This window comes from Phocoena phocoena, chromosome 10 (genome assembly GCF_963924675.1).
Source record: "Phocoena phocoena chromosome 10, mPhoPho1.1, whole genome shotgun sequence".
Taxonomy (NCBI): domain Eukaryota; kingdom Metazoa; phylum Chordata; class Mammalia; order Artiodactyla; family Phocoenidae; genus Phocoena; species Phocoena phocoena.
In genome coordinates, this window is record NC_089228.1 from 36935289 (window position 1) to 36953383 (window position 18095).

Consider the following 18095-nt stretch of genomic DNA (forward strand, 5'->3'; position numbering starts at 1 on the left):
ATGCCACAACTGATGGGGCCTGCGCACCGAGCCCGTGCTCTGCAACGGGAGAGGCCACTGCAATGAGGGGCCCACGCACCGTGGCAAAGAGTGGCTCCCACTTGCTGCAACTAGAGAAAGCCCGCGAGCAGAAACAAAGACCCAACGCAGCCAAAAATAAATAAATAAAAATAAATAAATCTATAAAACAAACAAACAAACCAAACAAAACAGGAGTAGCACCTCCAGGAAGGAGCAATGGATGGCTGGGAGTATGAAGGAAGAAAAACTTACTTTTCACTTTACCCCTTCTTGTACCCTTTGAATTGTGAACCATGTACACATTATCTATTCAAAAAATAAATTAATTACAAACCAAACCCCCCCCAAAATGCCATGTAGGTCAACGGAAAGTAGAAGCCACTATACCTGAGGCAGCCATCTGACCATCTTCAGGGGCCTTTGGTTTGCCAGTCGCCCGGACAGCAAAGATTCGCCCATCACTGGTACGGATGTATGTCCCTAAGAAGAAACATGAGGAAGACTGTTAGGAGCAGACATGCAATACAGCCAACCCTGGGAAACTCCAGGCCTGGGCACTGTGGGCTCAGAAACAGCTATAAAACTGGTGTCACATCCTCTCTCAATATCCCTGAAATGAGGAGTGGGATGACTGAGCTGTGGATCCAATATTACTCACTTATTCCACAAACACTGACTGCGTGACTACCATATACCAGACACTGTTCTAGGCACTGAAGTACACAAGACAGAAAAGGGCCCTGTCTCACGGAGCTTAACTCTAGAGGGGGAGATAGACAGTTATACTAGAAAATATCAGGAAAGGTTAAATGCAATGGAGGAAATAAATAGGGTGCTGTGAAAGAGAGTAAATTGGCTCCTTCTGTTCTGGCCCAGGTCCTCTTGATCTGGAAGGAGCCTTATTTCCTCAATAACACCCCTCCCTTGGCAGGAATAATTCAAGATGGGTATTCTATTCCTACACAGCACTAGTCAACCTTTCCTTGGTCTTGAGCATGTCATTTGATCTATCTCTTGGTAGGGCTGCCTCTTGGCCAGAGGTCAAAAAACTTTTTCTTAAAGGGTCAGTTAGTAAATATTTTTGGCTCTGTGAGCCATAAGGTCTCTGTTGCAACTACTCTGCTGCTGTAACATGACAGCTGGGTGTAGCTGTGCTCCAAAGGTCTTTATTTATGGACACTGAAATGTGAATTTCATATCGCTTTCACGTCACAGAATACTATACTTTTGATTTTTTTTTCAACCAATTGAAAATGGTTGAAAATGTAAAACCCATTCTTGGCTCAGAGGTACAGTAACAGGAAGCAGGCATGATCTGGTCCGTGGCCCACAGTTTGCATACCCCTGCTCTAGGCCAGGAAGAACCCAGTAAGGGGGCTACATATGACCTTCTCTGGGTGTCATGTATTTCATGGCATCTTTTCCCTGAAACTAAAAGTACTTTAACCCAACAGAGGCCAGGGCAAAATCTCCTTACTAAACAAAGACCCTCGGGGAGCCTCACACAGCAGAGGCTGACATGAAAGATAGGCTTCAGCTGTGTCCTAACACCATCCAGCCCAGATTTCTCCAGCAATCTCATCTGGAGAACTCCATAAGGAGGCCAGAGGCAGTGGACTTTTCAAATGGCCACACTGGAAAATTCTGTCATGCAACCCAGGTATACTTATTCATCCACCCACTACATTTTCTAATCAGAGACGTCCACCCCACTCTAAGCAAGTAGGTAAGACGGCACAACAATAAACATGTTGGCTTATAACCCATTCCACAGCTCATTCCCTCTGATTCTGGCCTCCCTGTGTGTAGTGTAAGTGCTAGACATTAAGCCTTTGACTGCTCAGACATCCATTTCAAAGACATCCATCTTGGGTAAACAAACTGCCAGCTGTACGGCACAGCTACTAGCTAAACTACTAGGTAAGGAACCAGGCTGCTCCCTCCCTTGAGAAGTTCCTTTTTAGAAAGCCTGAGGTAACCTAGGTAACTAACCCTTGAGTGAGCTCGCTCTTCCCTTCCCACACACTAATTCCCATTCTTATGTTTTAAATTCACCAAGGGACTTCCCTGGTGGTTCAGTGGTTAGGACTCTGTGCTTCCACTGCAGGGGGAACAAGTTTGATCCCTGGTTGCGGAATTAAGATCCCACGAGCTGCATGGCGTGGCCAAAAACATAAATAAATTCACCAATAAAGAGTGAACCTGCGAAACCCTAGCCACCCCACTCTTGGACCCTAATAAAGATAGAGACCCAGGTCCACAATCTCTTTCTCTCTCTCTCTACCCACAACCTTCCTGTGTGGCCCTTGAGTGTGCCATGTACCCCACAGGACCTGTGAGTAGTAAACCTTGTTTATTCAAAGTTCCTTGATGATTGTTGCTGAGGTGCATCTTGCAATCATAATAAGAACAACAAGGGCTGGTCTAGCCACAACACTGGCTCTGGGGAAATGTATGTGGGGGCTTGCCACAAGTACTACAGGACTGGATGAGTGCCCCAGGCATTCCTAGCTGATACTATTGATAGGATGAGACCAATACAAAACACTGTGTGTATCCAAACCCACTCCAAGATTCTCCATAAAAACGATGGCAAAATATAGGAATGCAGGGACCCTAACTCCTTTCTTTTAAGCCACTGACAGATATCCTTTGAGCCCACCCCAACTTGGCTAAGCTCCTAGAAATGTCATTTTCTCATGTTTCCCCCACGTGTTACACTCCTATAGGATGATTCCTATCTTCTCTCTAGCTCAAACCATACGTATTTATTTTGCTTGCCAGCCCACCACTCTCAACCAAAGGTAGGGAATAAGCCCTTTGGTCAGGCTCTCACCTTTTGTCCCACGGATGATGTGGATGCTCTCACCAGCATTAATTCTTGCCTGTACATCTGTGGAGCTGTTGAGTCCAGGAATAACAATATCTAGTGGAGACAACAGACCTCAGATTTAGATTACATGGGGCCTGACTGAAGGAGGGAAATAAAATGCAAAGTCCACATCCACCCCTGTTCCTCAATGGTTTCCCTAAAGCATCTCAGTGGAGCAGAGGTCAGAACCAAGGAAGTTTTGAAACCAGCAGGGCCTCTCACAACTGTCTAAACAAAGAATACTGTGAAAACAAGAAACTTTTTAGAAATCTGATCATCTTTCTGATCAATTTTCCTTGATTTAATTTAAAAATCATAGAGTTTTTGGTTTAGAAAAAGTTTCAGTTCAAATGTTTATTTCTATTTTTGTTTCTCCCTCCCTAAGCTATTTGCATGTATCTGCTGCTCCTGTCACTATGAAGAGAAAGAGCATTTTCAAGAATCAGCAGAGAAACAGGATTATGAGAGGCTCTCTCTTTTTTTTGGCTGTGCCACAGGGCATGTGGGATCTTAGTTCCCCGACCAGGGATTGAAACCACACCCCCTGCAGTGGAAGCGTGGAGTTTTAACCACTGGACCACCAGGGAAGTCCTGAGAGCCTCTCTCTTTGTTTTTAATTTGTTTCAAATTTTTTTTTTTTTACAATGAACAGCTATTATTTTCATACTCAAAAAACCCAATTAAGATGTTTTCATGAAAATGTATTATGAGTATTTCTAGATAACAAGATGAAAAACAGCATCATGAAATGCTTTCCTTCCCAATTACCCTGAACCACAGAATCAATTGCAGGGACGGATGGGCTGCCCAGCTCCTACCACTGGCCCATCATGCTCGATCTACATTAAACTTACAAAGAAAGAAGCAAGCGACATTTAGGTCTTTTAACTAAAGAGGTTGAGAGCTGTCCTTCATACCCACCTGACACTACAAGTCAGGCACGACTCAACACATTCACACCTCTCTCTGAAGACCAACCCTATGTCCAGTGACATTTCCACAATCTCTGCAGTGTTCAGAGTCCATCCCACCCACCACATTCAAGAAAACCCAGTTCCGTGTTGCTATTCTTAAGACATTTCATTAGAATGCAAATTCTTCAAGATCAGGGACTGCTGCCTTCTCTATTTTTACCTAGAGTGCCAATGTAGTATGGCCCAGAATGCAAACATTGTTTAATAAATACTTCCTGAATGAACAAAGTAATTTTAAAAGGGACAGCACCCTGGAAGAGAACTCAGGAGCTCCCAACCTGTTGTGGTGACCACCTTCTGCACAAGGACTCCCGCACGTTGCAGGTAGTTGATTGGGAAGTTCATAGCTGGATTTGTGCTGGAGGCAGAGCTTACACTACCTCCCAGTGGGACATGCCGTGGCATCATGGGGATTGGGGTGGACTGTACAGGACGAACACTGGCCACTGGCTTCTCATCACTCTTCAGTGTTGGCTGCCTAGGAGAGAAAGAGAAGCACACTAAGGAAGTTTGGCAGAACAGCCCTTACTTATCTTTCTGCAAAGACTGCTGAGCCTCTCCAGACTTCCCCATTCTACAGCCTCAGATGCTGCTGAGAGAAGGATCAAAAGAACCTGCAGGGTATGGTAAATTCAAAAGGAGACTAGAGGCAGGGCTGAGACAGAGAGGAGACAGAGACAGCAAGGGATAACGCCTCTCAGAGTCTAAGAAGAATCAGTGTCAGTGGAATAATGCCTTTTTGGAAATGTGAGGTGACATCTGCTCCTCTAGAATTTGGACTGTCTACATAAATTAGGAATTCGTCCTTGGAAGGAATTCGTCCTTGGAAGTCAGGTAGAGGCAAAGAGGCATTAAGTAGGGGGGAAGTTCTTCAGAACACGGTGCATACTAATTTGAAGATAGATGGGTGGAATTTTCTCACTAACCCAAGAAAATAGGGCCATGTGACATCACATGTTCTGGTGGTCTTGAGACCATCTATCCAACTTTAACCATCATTACCCTCTGAAATCTCAAGTTTCAATAAGTAATGCAGACACCTCTCTCTTCTGAATTACTTTTCAATGGACTTCTCCCAGGGCCAATCCCCAAAGTGCCCCTAAAGTCACAGCCACCACAAAAGCAGCAGCAGGCAAAACACCGTGCACAGAAGTTGGGCTTCTACATGGCACAGAGCCATGGCCAGCCTGAGTACCGGTTGTGCATCTCTTACTACCAAAGTGCCAAAATGTTATCCTGTGGTCAGTGATGCATTCCTCACTTTTCACCTTCCTTTCAATTGGATGTTGGTACCTTGAGAAAGCTACTCCTTATTTAAGGTTTCTGAAATAAAGCCCCTGTCTCTAAGCTTTCTTAAGTCTGCATCTTTGGTCTTTAGTTCAGAGAAAGAGAGCCTCTTGGACTGGTATGCTCTTCCTCATCTGACTGAAGACTGGCACATAAAAGAACACACCACTGCTGTTGGAGTAGGTCTGCATGTCTCCTCAGTCACACTGCTCTCAGGTTGCCTTTGGGCAACCCCTGGGGCCCTGTGGATGCCATCATTCCGAGATAGGCCAGGTAGCACAGCAAGCTCACCAGGATCTGGGACCCACTTCCGCAATGCCTGCCCAGGGTGGCTATGCAGGAGCTGGGGGCCCTGCTCAGATATCAATGGGACTCTTCTCAGGATAAGAAGTCAGAAGGGTAACAGGAATCTAGCCTAAGCCCCATACTCTGCAGGGGCTAAGGCTAGGAATTTGGGTGGAAAGGCCCCCTCACATGTACCCAGACAGGATAAGGAATCAGCAGGATCGTGGGATGGCTCATCAAATGCTGTGAGAGGCCAATGCCTCCCACAGGGCCAGAGTTGGGCCAGAAAAGGAGCTGAAATCTCCTCACAGCCCAGCTCATTTGTCACATCTTCCTTCCATATGGCTTTTCTCCTACTGGGTTCAGACTTAGTCCATTCCTGCTATTACAAGGAAAAGCCCAGAAAAGAGATAAAAGGGGTGGAGGATGAGAGAAGAACATACTCAGGCAACAGTATCTTGGAAAATGACACAGAAATAAAGTTTGAAGGCTTTGAAACATGGCAATTTTCTACTTGAAAGCATCTTATACATAAAAAGTAGCAAATTTACTCACCAAAATTTAGTCTTACATAAAATCTTACATGGCTTCAGTTCCTTTAGAAACTCATTTGACAAGTTTATTTTTTTTAAACATGGAATAGTCAAAAGAAACAATTCTTAAATCTATCCCTCTCAAAATAATTATCTTTAATTCAAGATAATCAAATAATGTAAAAATGCAAACCAGGCAATCAGGAAGCTGATCTGATAAAGGCTATGAGGCACTTTGTCTTGTAACGAGGAAAAAAAAACAGAGCTAACTATAATTTCCTACAAAGAGCTTTTCTCCCACCTAGCAATTGGCTTCCATGCTGTTCCTATTCTTAATAGTTCTGGAAGCTGTACTCAAGAAAAAGATTTTTTGCTCAGGAATAAGGCGGACACAGAATGAAATCCCATTAGGAACAGCAGAATTCCCTGACTGCAATCCAAGACCCACATTAGACCTGGCCTTCACTCTTGAACTTCGCTGCTAAGTGAGGGCTAGCACCAAGGTGCTGCAGATAGGAAGCAGCTGTGTGGGAGGGCTGGGCATTTGTGTTATGGGAAGCTGCATCTCCTCGGGAGTCCAGAGGGACTCTCCTGAGTCACAAGCAAAGCAGCTCACTCTTCCAGCCAGACCTGCTTAAAACACCAGGGCTGCTGAACTGCTTCAGCACCTCATCCAAGAGCAGAACCTCTCAGTTCACAGCAGCCAAAGAGCAAGTTGTAGGGTCTCCCTTTATTTAAAAAAGGAACCAGTTGAAAGGCTTGGCCCTGGCCCAGCAGCAAACCTTCCTCCCTTTTCAGTGACTCACCAGTTTCTCTGACTGAAGGCAGGGATGCTGGTCAGGCTCTGGTCACTGGCGGGGTAATACTGAGCATATGATGGGCGGGTGTAGGGGACCGATGTACGTTTGTCTTCCTCGTAGCTTTTCTTTGCTGCTTTTTTCTCAGCTTTGGTCAGCTTGTGATCCTTTCGGTTAAGGAGCAATGACTCATGCTCAAAAGGCTCCTGGGGACACAGGAGGATGTTGATTTAATTACCAGTCTTTGTGACATACAATAAGCCTTACTTTGAAACCAAGAAATGGCTGGCTGTCTCCAGTACTTAGCAAAGAGCCTGCTCACAGACACACAGGCGGGTTTACTGTCTTCCTGTCAGCAGCATAAATTCTCAACTCTAACCTAGCACCAGCTTTGGACAACCTAAGTCTGCCTTCCATATCAAAAGAATGGGAGAGTTCAGAGAATTACCAGACTATATTTTCAGAACTTTTCCCCCTCTCTTTCTGCTAGGAAAACTCACAACGGCCAAATTATTCTCATGACTGAGCTCACACTCCTAGGATGAGACTAGGATAGGATAGGTGGTTTGGAGAGGGGAGGGGGACTGTCTGGGGCAAGGAAAAGAAGCAGATGAATTCAAGTTGTCTGCATGAAACAAAACTTTGGATGAAGGAAACAAGCTTGCCAGACAAGCCTCCCTCAGTGGAGAGTGCAATACTGGGACACATGCATACCAGGGTCTTACCTTGGTGATGAGGTGAGGGTATTTCAGACAGGCAAGTTGCAGGACTGGCTCCTTGATCCCCTTTATGTTCAAGGATGCTTGGGGAGCTGGCTCCTTCTCAACAAAGTGCAGTAGGTTCTCCACCTCCTTTCGAGTAAAGTTCAGCATTGGATTGAGATCATCCACGACCCTATCTAGAAGGGAGAAGAATGGAGAAAGTCAGTTCACAGCAAAGAAAACTGCAAAAGCACAGCTACAAATATTGGAAGAAAGGTTGTGGGTGGCATAATTGTTACTAATATCTAAACCATCTCAGGCCACCCCGTATCTGAAGGTCAAAGAGCAGGTCTGAGGCCCTCATGAAACAGAAATATGTTAAGAGAAAATGGCATAACCAGCTCAGCTCTTATCATGAAACCCATCTTCAACAATTTGAGGTAAATTCCCTCTTAAGCAATTATTTGAACCAGAACGAGATGGAAGGAACTGCTAGCTTTCTATGACTGAAAGCCTGTCTGTGTTTCCACATCCTGCCCCCCTCCCCTCCCACTCTTGATACAATTAGAGTGGTAGCCTATATAAATGTGCCTCTTCTGAGCCTGGAAGATGGCCCACCTGACATGCCCTGCTTGGAAATCTGACGGTCATAGATCTTCTTTTCGAGGGTGAAATCAGCCACAAGGCGATAGATGTGACAGGGCTTTTTCTGGCCATAACGGTATACCCGACATACTGCCTGAGCATCATGGCAAGGGTTCCAGGAAGCATCAAACACCACCACTCGGTTGGCACCAATCAGATTCACGCCCAAGCACCCAGCCCTTTAAAACACAAGCCAATAATCACAGAACCTTTAGTTTTAAAGATAGTTTTCAAATTGGTTTTACCTTCTGTGACTCCTACCCCGATATTATCCTCTTTATCCTAAGCAGAATATACTGAATGATTCTGCTAATGAACAGTGCATTCCTCAAGCACTGAAAAGTATGCCCTGAAAAGTCCAACATGGAAGTACCTACCAGCTCAGAAAGAAAACCCACCCTCCCACCCCTCTGTGATGAGTAAAGGCCCATATCTTGGCCCCAGAGTGATGTCACTGGCTGAGGGGAAATGTCTGCGTACCAATGTTTCTGATGTGTTTAGTCTAACAGCTTAGGAGAATGACTGGTTCATACCCTATCGAGGGCATTCTGATGGCAGAAGGCAGCACAGCCTTCAAGTTGCTTGGCATGAGACAAATAATGCCATCAGCCTTTTACAGTTATATTACACTTTCTACTTATTAAAGCACTCTCACATTCATCACATCATCTAAGCCTCAGAACCGTCCTGAGAGAAAAGATAATTATGACCATTGTGAATGAAGGTCTCAAAGAAATTCATGACACTATCATAATTGCCCTTCTAACACAATTTCTTTCTGGGGTCCCCTCTCTGACCTCAAGAACAAGTCACAAACCTGAGGAGATTTCTTCTGACAGAACTTGGACAAGCCTTTGTGGTACCTGCCCATGCAGCCAAATGCCCTGAATGCAGTCCTCTGACCTCCCCTCTCAGGATCCACTCACCTTGTGGAGAGAAGGAACAGCCAGGTGGTGAGGTTGCTGGGATCATTGAACTGATTAATGAGCCGCTCCCTCTCAAAGGCAGGGGTGCTACCATCTAGCCCTAGGACAGAAGGAAATACACAAGAAATGGACAGATGAGGGCAGTGGTATACAGCAAAATCAATGGGCAAATGTGTTTAAAACAAAACAAACACACACTACAGTGCTCAGATTCCACACCCTGGACATTCCGTGGGGATCTACCATGAGACCCAGGCATCTATAATTTTAAAATACCCCCAAGTGATTCACATGTGCAACAAAGACTATAAACTGTGTTTTTCCCTTTAGTATCTTGGGTCAATTCTAAGGCCAAGGTTCCTAGACTTCAGAGTACAAAAGAATCACCCTAGTTAAGGAAGCCTGATAAACACTGGCTTAAGGTAACTGCTCTGCCTCAGTCCTGTGAATCTTAGTGACTGCAAAAGGACCAAGGGTTTTGTGTTTTGATATGGATGATGTTCCTCCCCCACGCAGGAATCCACATTGTTAACAAGCTCCTAAGGCTAAGAAGTTGCTCGAAGGAGACATAAAAAAAATAGAACTGGAGCAGTGGGATGGGACATATGAGTGAAAAGAGGGAAGCTCAAAAGAAAGAGAAAAGGTAAGCTTCAGTTAAGAAGCATGAATAAGGGAAGAGGGGTGACATTTGCCACCTACAGTAAAGCAGAGAAAAGAGCAAAGCTAAGGGTATGAAATACTACATGGAGAACTGAATTACTACCAATGTAGGAAGCATTAGTTTAATTGCTTGGTATTAGAGGCTCCCTCAATCAACACCCCAACCTACCTTTCAACTTGAGTTCCCACAATTTCCAAGCACAAAAAAGCTCAGCACTGACTCACTGCACAAGCCTATAGTCAACACAAGGATCCAGGCTAGCTCCTGTGCTGGAGTCTCATCACCATCCCCTGAACCTCCATTTGTCTAAATCCTTCCTTTAGGCCAGGGCTTCTCAACAAGAAGATTTCCCCACCCTGCTACCCCACAGGGAACATGTGGCAATGTTTGGAGACAGTTTGGGTTGTTATAACGGTGTGGATGCTACTGCCATCTAGTGAGTAGAGAACAGAGATGCTGCTAAACATCCTACAATGCAAAGTACAGCCCCCTACAACAAAGAATTAACTGGCCCAAATGTCAATATCTGGTCAATAAGTCTCTGAAGTCAATATTTCTCAACTTTTTTTTCATTACCACCCCATTAAGGAGGCTTTTTACACATTTTTTCCCAATCACCATGCCCTCCATAAAATTTTAACACCACAGATATACTGTATATGTTTATTCATTATATACATATTTGTGCTTTATACTTTTAAAAAGTTAAGATTTTTTTGTCTCCTCGAGAACCAATTTTCACCCCCTTAGGGACACCATCTCCCCCAATTTGAATACATGATCTAGGCTGTGTTCACTTTGTTCCTTCTGCCTAAGATGATCTTTGGGCCACACCAGCTCTGTATATTCAAATTCTCCCCATCTCTGCAAGTCTAGTGCAAGTCCCACCTCCTCCAGGAAGCCTTCTCCAACCATCCTCACCATGATGATTCTGTCCTCCTTAGAACCCCCATGAGGGCAATCAATCAGTGCTACTTTGAATCTGTCCTTGAGTTGCTGCACCTCGGATGATGACAAGGCATATGTCTTCTACATCTTTGCACTCCCCCTATCTGGCTTAAGCTTCCCAGCCCAGGACAGTGCCTCACACAAAGCAGCTCGCTCTTAGTGTCTCTCTGCTCCTTAGTCAATCACAGATATTCTTGTTCATGTGATGGTGAATGGAGTAGAAGAAGAGAGGAAGAGAGAGAGGGAAAGGAAACTCTTAGCAGACCTTGCCAAGGCTCCAGGAAGAAAGCAGCAATGAACTCACGGAAGTAGCTGACGTTTCGAACCCACTTCTGTACTCCTTGCCCCTCAGCACCAGGTAGACAGGGCGCTTCTCGTTTGCCTAGGAACTCCTCGATTAAAGCCAAGGTGGAAAGGCTCTGGCTGAAAGGGACACATTTGGTTCAGAAGGCTCCTGGACCTAAGGGAATCTTGTTCCCCAATAGGCCCACCTCAATAGGCTCCCCTCTGACAGTGGGAGCTCCCACATCCTACTCCCCACAAAGAACCACCCTAGCTCATAAGGGAGTAGAGTCATCCACACACTTATTACCACCACCCTACTAAAAAATTCTCTATCCTATTACTTCCTCGATTGAAAAATTCTGAGATTTAGCTCAGTGCAGAGTAACAAATAGCATCAGCATTAAAAACCAACACTGCATGAATATGCCTTAGATCTAATTATAGGCCACAGGCAATATTATGGATCTTACTAAGGAGATAGATCATTTAAGTTGCTTCCAAGTTATCCAGAAAGCCAATCCATAAAAGCAGTGTAACACTAGGCTCTCCCTAAGTTACAATCACCGCTTTCCTCTCAAAGTATCTTACACGTGGGAACCCTCAGTCTGAGACTCCCAAGCCAGGCTCCTGCCACTTAGCTCTCACTGGAGCATAATCTAGTCGGAACAAAGGAGAAGCAATCTACTTTACGTCTGTTTCCCTGAGGAGTGAGGCCTTGATGGGACTCAAAGCTCTGGCAAGACTGAGAATGTGACTTGGAACAAAAACCATCATTTATTTGGCCTTATATACAAAGCTTAGAAAAAAAAAAAAAGAGGCTGGGGAGGCATAGATGCAGTTTAGACCAGGGGTCAGCAAACGTTTTCTGTAAAGGGCCAGAGAGTAAATATTTTTCGGCTTTGCAGACCACACACAGTCTCTGCTGCATATGCTTCTCTTTTTTTAATTTTAATTAAAAAAATTTTTTATTTTATTTTTTTTGGCCGCACCCTGTGGCTTATGGGATCTTAGTTCCCTGACCAGGGATCGAACCCGTGTGCCCCGCAGTGGGATCGCAAGAGTCCTAACCACTGGACCACCAAGGAATTCCCTGCATATGCTTCTTTAAAAAAACAAAACCAAAAAAAAACTCTTTTCAAATGTAAAAACTAGCTCTCAGGCTGTACAAAAACAGGCCACAGGTCATATTTGGCCTGCGTCACAATTTGAAGGATTAGACTGTGATCTCCAATGTTAGCCTAAGGTTTCAAATTGTTCTTTGCAGAGAAATTGCATTGGATAAAAAAAGAAACTCTAAGAAAGAGAAGAAATGCAAGAAGGTCCTCACAAGAAGCACTGGCTGCAGAGGCATGGAGATAAAAGGGGGCTGGTGCAACCCCAGATGGTCTCACTCTGCAGGGGTTGTATCACTCTTTACCAAAGACACACACTCGGCAATTTCTCTTCCTACCTGAACACAAGGATCTTGTCTCCAAGCTTCACACTTTCCTCAATCAGGTGGAAAAGCAGTACCATCTTGGGAGAGTTCTCTAAGACACCAGTCTGGTAATTAGTCAAAAGGTCCTTGGCCTATAGGAGAGGAAATGAGGCAGCTTGGAGCAGGTCCATGGCCAGATTACTAGAAATACAATTCTCTCCCTCAAGGCAGCAGCTCACGGACAACCTTAATAGTTCCCTGCAGACCTTAGCAGTACAGTGCACTGCGCAAGACCCACCCTCTCCCCACGAAAGCTTTGCACAATCCCTTCTCAGCAGTGGTTTATGGCCACAAAAGTATCTGCTTGACTCACCCATTCATATGTGACAATGTTGTTGCCTCGCTCCTGGAAAGGGTTAAAGCCGACCCCTTGTAGGAACTTGCTATTGGTCGCCTCTCCCATTGAGGCGCTGTCCTCACCCTTGCCTTTTGTTCCCTGTGAAGGGCAGCGGGCACTAGTTGCTGATGAACCAAGCTCTTCCACGTCTAAGTCTTGCTCATTGGCCAGGTTCTCCTTCTGAAGGGCTTCGTACAGCACGTCGGGGTGATTCCAGATCTGAGGTTCAAGTTAAAGGGGAGGAAGCATAGGGCAGAGAACAATCTAAGGGTGTCCCAGGGAGTCTGGAAACATGCAGTTATTCAAACACACACCTCCCACAGCACATAGTCACACCAAAAATTAATGTCTCCCCAACCCCCTCATGGTCAAAGAGCCTGCACATTCATTTTCAGTAACCAACTCTGATTGCTATGATACATGAATGGGAGAATTCACACCAGGAGGCATGCCAGTATGATTGGTACACAACCAAAAAGGCTGTGTCACAAGTCTTGCATTCTTATTTAAGCAAGAACAAGAACATTCCTGTTTCACCATGTGGCTACAGTCAACTACTGTATGAAACTATGAAACAAGACCAATCTCTCCCTATGGACAAATGTATCTAACTTACAGATGATCAACCGTAAGTCATTTCAGGGACTATTCGTGGCAGGAGTTGAGAATTCCAGGGGAAAGAGAGGGGGGGCGTGGGAAGGGTATGTTTGCACCGCAGCATCCTCAAGACCATGTCTGCTTTAGCTTCCTTGCCCTGGTCTAGGACTGTGGGTACAAAAGAAATATTTTGAAACCCATCTGTCCCCAGACACACACCTTCAGCTGACTTATTAAAGCAGTGCTCAATTGGAAATAATATCCAACAGGTTGGTTGAGAGCTGTCAAAGAAACAGATCCTTTGTGAGGCAACAGAGAGCATCTGGCCAGGTCAAAGACAAGTCAGGGTTCATCAATCTGTTCACGAGGCTCAGTGCTAAAGACACCTAGGCCTTGCTGTCCCCAAACCATCTTAAGCATTATCAGAACGAAAGAGATCTTGATCTGATTAAATACAGAATCAAATGGAAGGTATCCCTAATAATGTGTCTATGCTATATATTTCTTGAATCCTGATTACGCTAGCAGTCAAAAATTTTGTCCCACGATGTTCCACCATCACTCCATTTCTCAGGTGAAAAAAATCAGTGAGAAAGGAAGTGACTTCTCAAGTTTGGTATAACAAGTTGCACATTTGCAAGGGGCACCATTTACATTATAGTCTATGAGTGGCACTCCTGGGAACTGTCTTGCCTTGGAGCCCTCAATTCAGTGAACTTCTTCCTTTATCAAGGACTCCCAGCAGGAACAACTCCCTTGGGACCATGAGCATCCTTAGTCTGTGTCTTAGTATTCCCTGAGGCCTCAACACACCTTGCAGCAGACACAGAAAGCCTTGAGAGGGTTCAGCCCCAGCCAGCCGCTGCTACCACAGTCCCGGAAGCGGTCCATGAACTGTGTATACAAATCTCGCTGGATCTTAGAGAGCCGCACCAGGATCACATTTTCTTCCTTGGCAGGGAGATGAATCTTCAGCACAGTGTGGCCTCTCCTACAAAGGTACAGATCAGAATTGACAAGGCAGTGTGCCCAGGAGGGGTCAGTGCAGGATAAAAACAGAACCCTGCATTTCTGCCACACCGCCTTCCTTAGGATCTCAACATTCACAACAGCCTTACCATAATGCGGATTGGCTCAGCAACCATCAAGAAACTTATTTTGAGTATAAAAACTAAAGCAAAGAGGCAGAGTGACCTGGGAACTCCAGGTTCTTACCCTAATCTAGGGCTGCTTCTCTAAGCTTTCTCCACACATGCCATCTTAACAAGGAAAAACAAGGGGATGCTTCAGACTGGCCTAACCTACATCTTCTAAGATGCTGAAACTGGTGAAGCCATACCCCTGAGAACCACCACTTTATTCTTTCACTCAAGTCATTAGAATGGTAGCTGTCTCCTGCTTCTCTCAGCAAGTAAGGCAGATATCCCTAGTAACCTCAAAGATTAACTTCTGAAAAAAGCACTTCTGGACCAGACTCAGAGATTGAAATATTGGATATCCACCGTCTGCTAGCTATTCAGGAAAAGCTATTCAGTAAAAGGAAAGTTGTACTATTGCCCTACTAGAAAGGGGCCCTCCCACTGTTACCACCTTTCCCCTTCAGGAAAGCCTTGTCATGTCTATTCCACCAGGGCTCTCCAAGGATTTAGAAAACAGAGCCCTGAGGATGGCTCACCTCTGCACAAAGCCCTCCAGGAGGCTGTGCAGGACATGGCTCCGGTACCGCATGAGGCGGACATCCTGAGGCGTGCTGTCAATACACTGTCCATTCAGGATGGGGCGCTCAAACATGTTGCTGAACTCCTGCCGGGTGCCAAGGAAGTCTGGGCGCACAAAGTCCACCATGCACCAGTACTCGATGAGGTTGTTCTGCAGGGGGTATCCAGTCAGCACCACCCGGCGGCGAGAGCGAATGTTCTTCAGGGCCTGTGAGGTGCTGGCCTGGCAGTTTTTGATGCGGTGTCCCTCGTCACAGATTACCACATCAGGGCCAGGGCGGCATAAGGCCTTCTCAAACTCTAGGGAGGGAAGAGGATCCGGAGTAAGAGGGTGAGAGGGTCTGCTCTTAGTCAACAATATGAGAAGTAGGGGTGCACCCTGGAGGAGACAGAAGAAATGAAGGAAGCAGGAAAGCAAGAGTCAGCCCCCATTGGTGAAAGGGAGCCAGCCATTCAAGCTCCTGTGCATTTGGTGTGACACATTAACCTGGCCTGTTGACTCTTGCAGTAAATATCCCTTTTCCCTCTTTCCTTTCCTTAATTTTTTTCCCTTTAGGCTAAGAGTAAAACTGACTTGCATTCCTAGGGCTTATACCAACTAGGTAGCAGACAGCATGACTTTACAGAGTACCAGCCTAGGATTAAAAATGAGTCTGGATGATTTTGATGGGAATAATCCAGACACTTCCACTGGCTCTCACCATTGTCTTGGTGCCATCTGAGAGCTGGCTGGTGGGAACTAACTAAAGGACAAGGTCTTCCTGGAGTTACTCGCCAGTCAACGCTAAATGGCAAATTCAGCCACAGAAGCAAACCTAAAAAACAGAATCTCATAGATGAAGAGATCTATAAAATGAAACAGCCTCTGAACCTTAAAAAAAATTTTCTTCCCCAAATAGACCAAGGCCCCATAGAAGAGGGAACAGAACTAGAACTATGAGAAAAATGTCTTTCACCAAAAAACATGAAAATTGGGATAAATTCTTCTTTTATAAATTCACAAACAACATTATTACTACTCTGTATATTAGCGATTTAAATACTTTATATTTTCTTAATGCTATCTCACAACATCTCTGGGAAGTGGTGAAGGGAGCAGTTACTCTTCTAACTATTCTATGAAAGACACAGGGGAGTCTCCCCCATGCTAGCCTGTGGCCTGGCCTACCCAGAATTCCACTGCCTGCTGAGAAAGCAATACCTTCTGAGAGCCAGTGCAGGTCATCCCACCTACCTCGGGGACCAGGATTTCTGGTTCATGTCAATACAACTCACATCAATAATGCTTCCCATTTGACTAGGTGCTATAGCAGACACTATTCCTTTTCCCCTGGATCACCCTTTAGAGTATTCCCAGAGAGGCTGCCCACCTCTTCGAAACTCCTGCTGTCGATCTTCCTCATCCAGATCAATGATGACCGGGTGAGAACGTTTCTTGGTTTTCTTCGGTCTACCTGTGGCAAAGGATTTCTTCAGGGTGAGGAGTCTGTACATTTCGTACCCCATCAGCAGCACCCCACCCTCTGACACCCAATCAGCCATCACTTTAGCACGAGCTGCCATTGTCCTGCAAGAGTGAACAGAAAGAAAGTATTATTGCTTCCTCTGCTCCCCAGGAAAAATTCCTCACAGTCAAAGCTGTGTTCATGTACATTCAGAAGTCCTTATTGCCAAAGACTTCATGTGGCAGCATCACAGGGCTGGCCAGCTGCCCAAGGACTTTCCTACCATTCTAGAGACACTAATTGCACTAAGGATGGACTGGTTCACTGATGATGGTTAAATAACAAAAAACAGAAATTCAATGGCACAAGACAAGCAAAAGTGACAACCTCCCTGGATGTACATTCATGACTACAATTCTACATTTGAGGGAGAATTTCGAGTTATTCCCACAATGAATACTAAGTAGTAAACGCAAGGGCAACATTCTGCCTTTCACCTGCCCAGGTCCTTGTGAATAAAGAGCCAAGGACGCACAGTAAAGGAAAAAGAACAGCAGAGACCGGATGCCACTCAGCACAGTCCCTCTACTCCTAAACAATTGAGCCCTGGCTGTATTTCATTAACTGCTGTGTGGACTGACAGTCCTGAAATCTAGGAAACAGCAGGTGATCAGCCACCAGTGGGGCCACTCATAGTCTCCTCATTTTGATGTATGTGACCAAACATCACAAAAGGTGGTCTCTGCAGAAAAGAAAGTCTACCTTCTCAATCATCCATATCAACGAGGGGAAAGGGTAGCATGGATTGCTGGCTTGGATCAAGAAATAGCTTTAGATTTTTGGAAACCAGGTTGAATTTACGGAATGGAAATATAAATAATTTTATTTAAATCTGAAACAAAAAAAGGTTTGCACCTTTCAAAGCTTGGAAGTTGTACTGTTAAAGGTCAAATATAGATTGGTGCTTAAAAGAAGAGACTGGTGATTAGGTTTCTAATAAAAGATAAATGTAAGAGGTGAAAAGTTAGGAGATGGAAAGTTTCATTTTATCATGTTGAATTTTATTACTATACACATGGGAAAACATGACCATGTACACAGATTTTTCAGGATATAAAAACATCTTCAAGCAGAATACAAGAAATTTTCCAGGCTACATAACTCTGACTTTACTGAAAAACTAGGCAGAGAAAAAATGAGTAGCAAGAAGAGAGAGGGGGATACATCAAGAAACCAAAAGGAATCTGGGAGGACAAGGCACATACCCAGATAGACTGCCTTGACATCCAGATCCTGGGAAGAAGTCTAAAAGGAAAGGGGGGGACCTTCCCTGGTGGCGCAGTGGTTACGAATCTGCCTGCCAATGCAGAGGACACAGATTCAAGCCCTGATCCGGGAAGGTCCCACATGCCATGGAGCAATTAAGCCCGTGCACCACAACTACTGAGCCTGCACTCTAGAGCCCGTGAGCCACAACTACTGAGCCCATGTCCGCAACTACTGAAGCCTGCACTCTGCAACAAGAGAAGCCACCGCAACGAGAAGCCCACACACCGCAACAAAGAGTAGCCCTTGCTCACCGCAAC

The 18095-nt window shown here is 45.1% G+C and overlaps 1 protein-coding gene across 3 annotated transcripts in view; it reads right to left on the reverse strand.

Moving 5' to 3' along the window:
- RAD54L2 (RAD54 like 2) overlaps window positions 1-18095 on the reverse strand; it is a 48670-nt gene that overhangs the window by 2435 nt on the left and 28140 nt on the right. For 2 of the 3 annotated variants that reach the window (XM_065885274.1, XM_065885277.1), the window contains 13 exons: window positions 16435-16631; window positions 15022-15364; window positions 14160-14337; window positions 12726-12968; window positions 12386-12504; window positions 10955-11073; window positions 9042-9141; window positions 8089-8294; window positions 7495-7667; window positions 6779-6975; window positions 4146-4345; window positions 2858-2947; window positions 409-501 (listed from right to left, as the gene is read on the reverse strand). In XM_065885274.1, the coding sequence (XP_065741346.1) occupies window positions 409-501; window positions 2858-2947; window positions 4146-4345; window positions 6779-6975; window positions 7495-7667; window positions 8089-8294; window positions 9042-9141; window positions 10955-11073; window positions 12386-12504; window positions 12726-12968; window positions 14160-14337; window positions 15022-15364; window positions 16435-16631 (2258 nt within the window). The remainder of the gene's footprint in view (window positions 1-408; window positions 502-2857; window positions 2948-4145; window positions 4346-6778; window positions 6976-7494; window positions 7668-8088; window positions 8295-9041; window positions 9142-10954; window positions 11074-12385; window positions 12505-12725; window positions 12969-14159; window positions 14338-15021; window positions 15365-16434; window positions 16632-18095) is intronic. The other variant, XM_065885275.1, reaches the window with a different exon arrangement.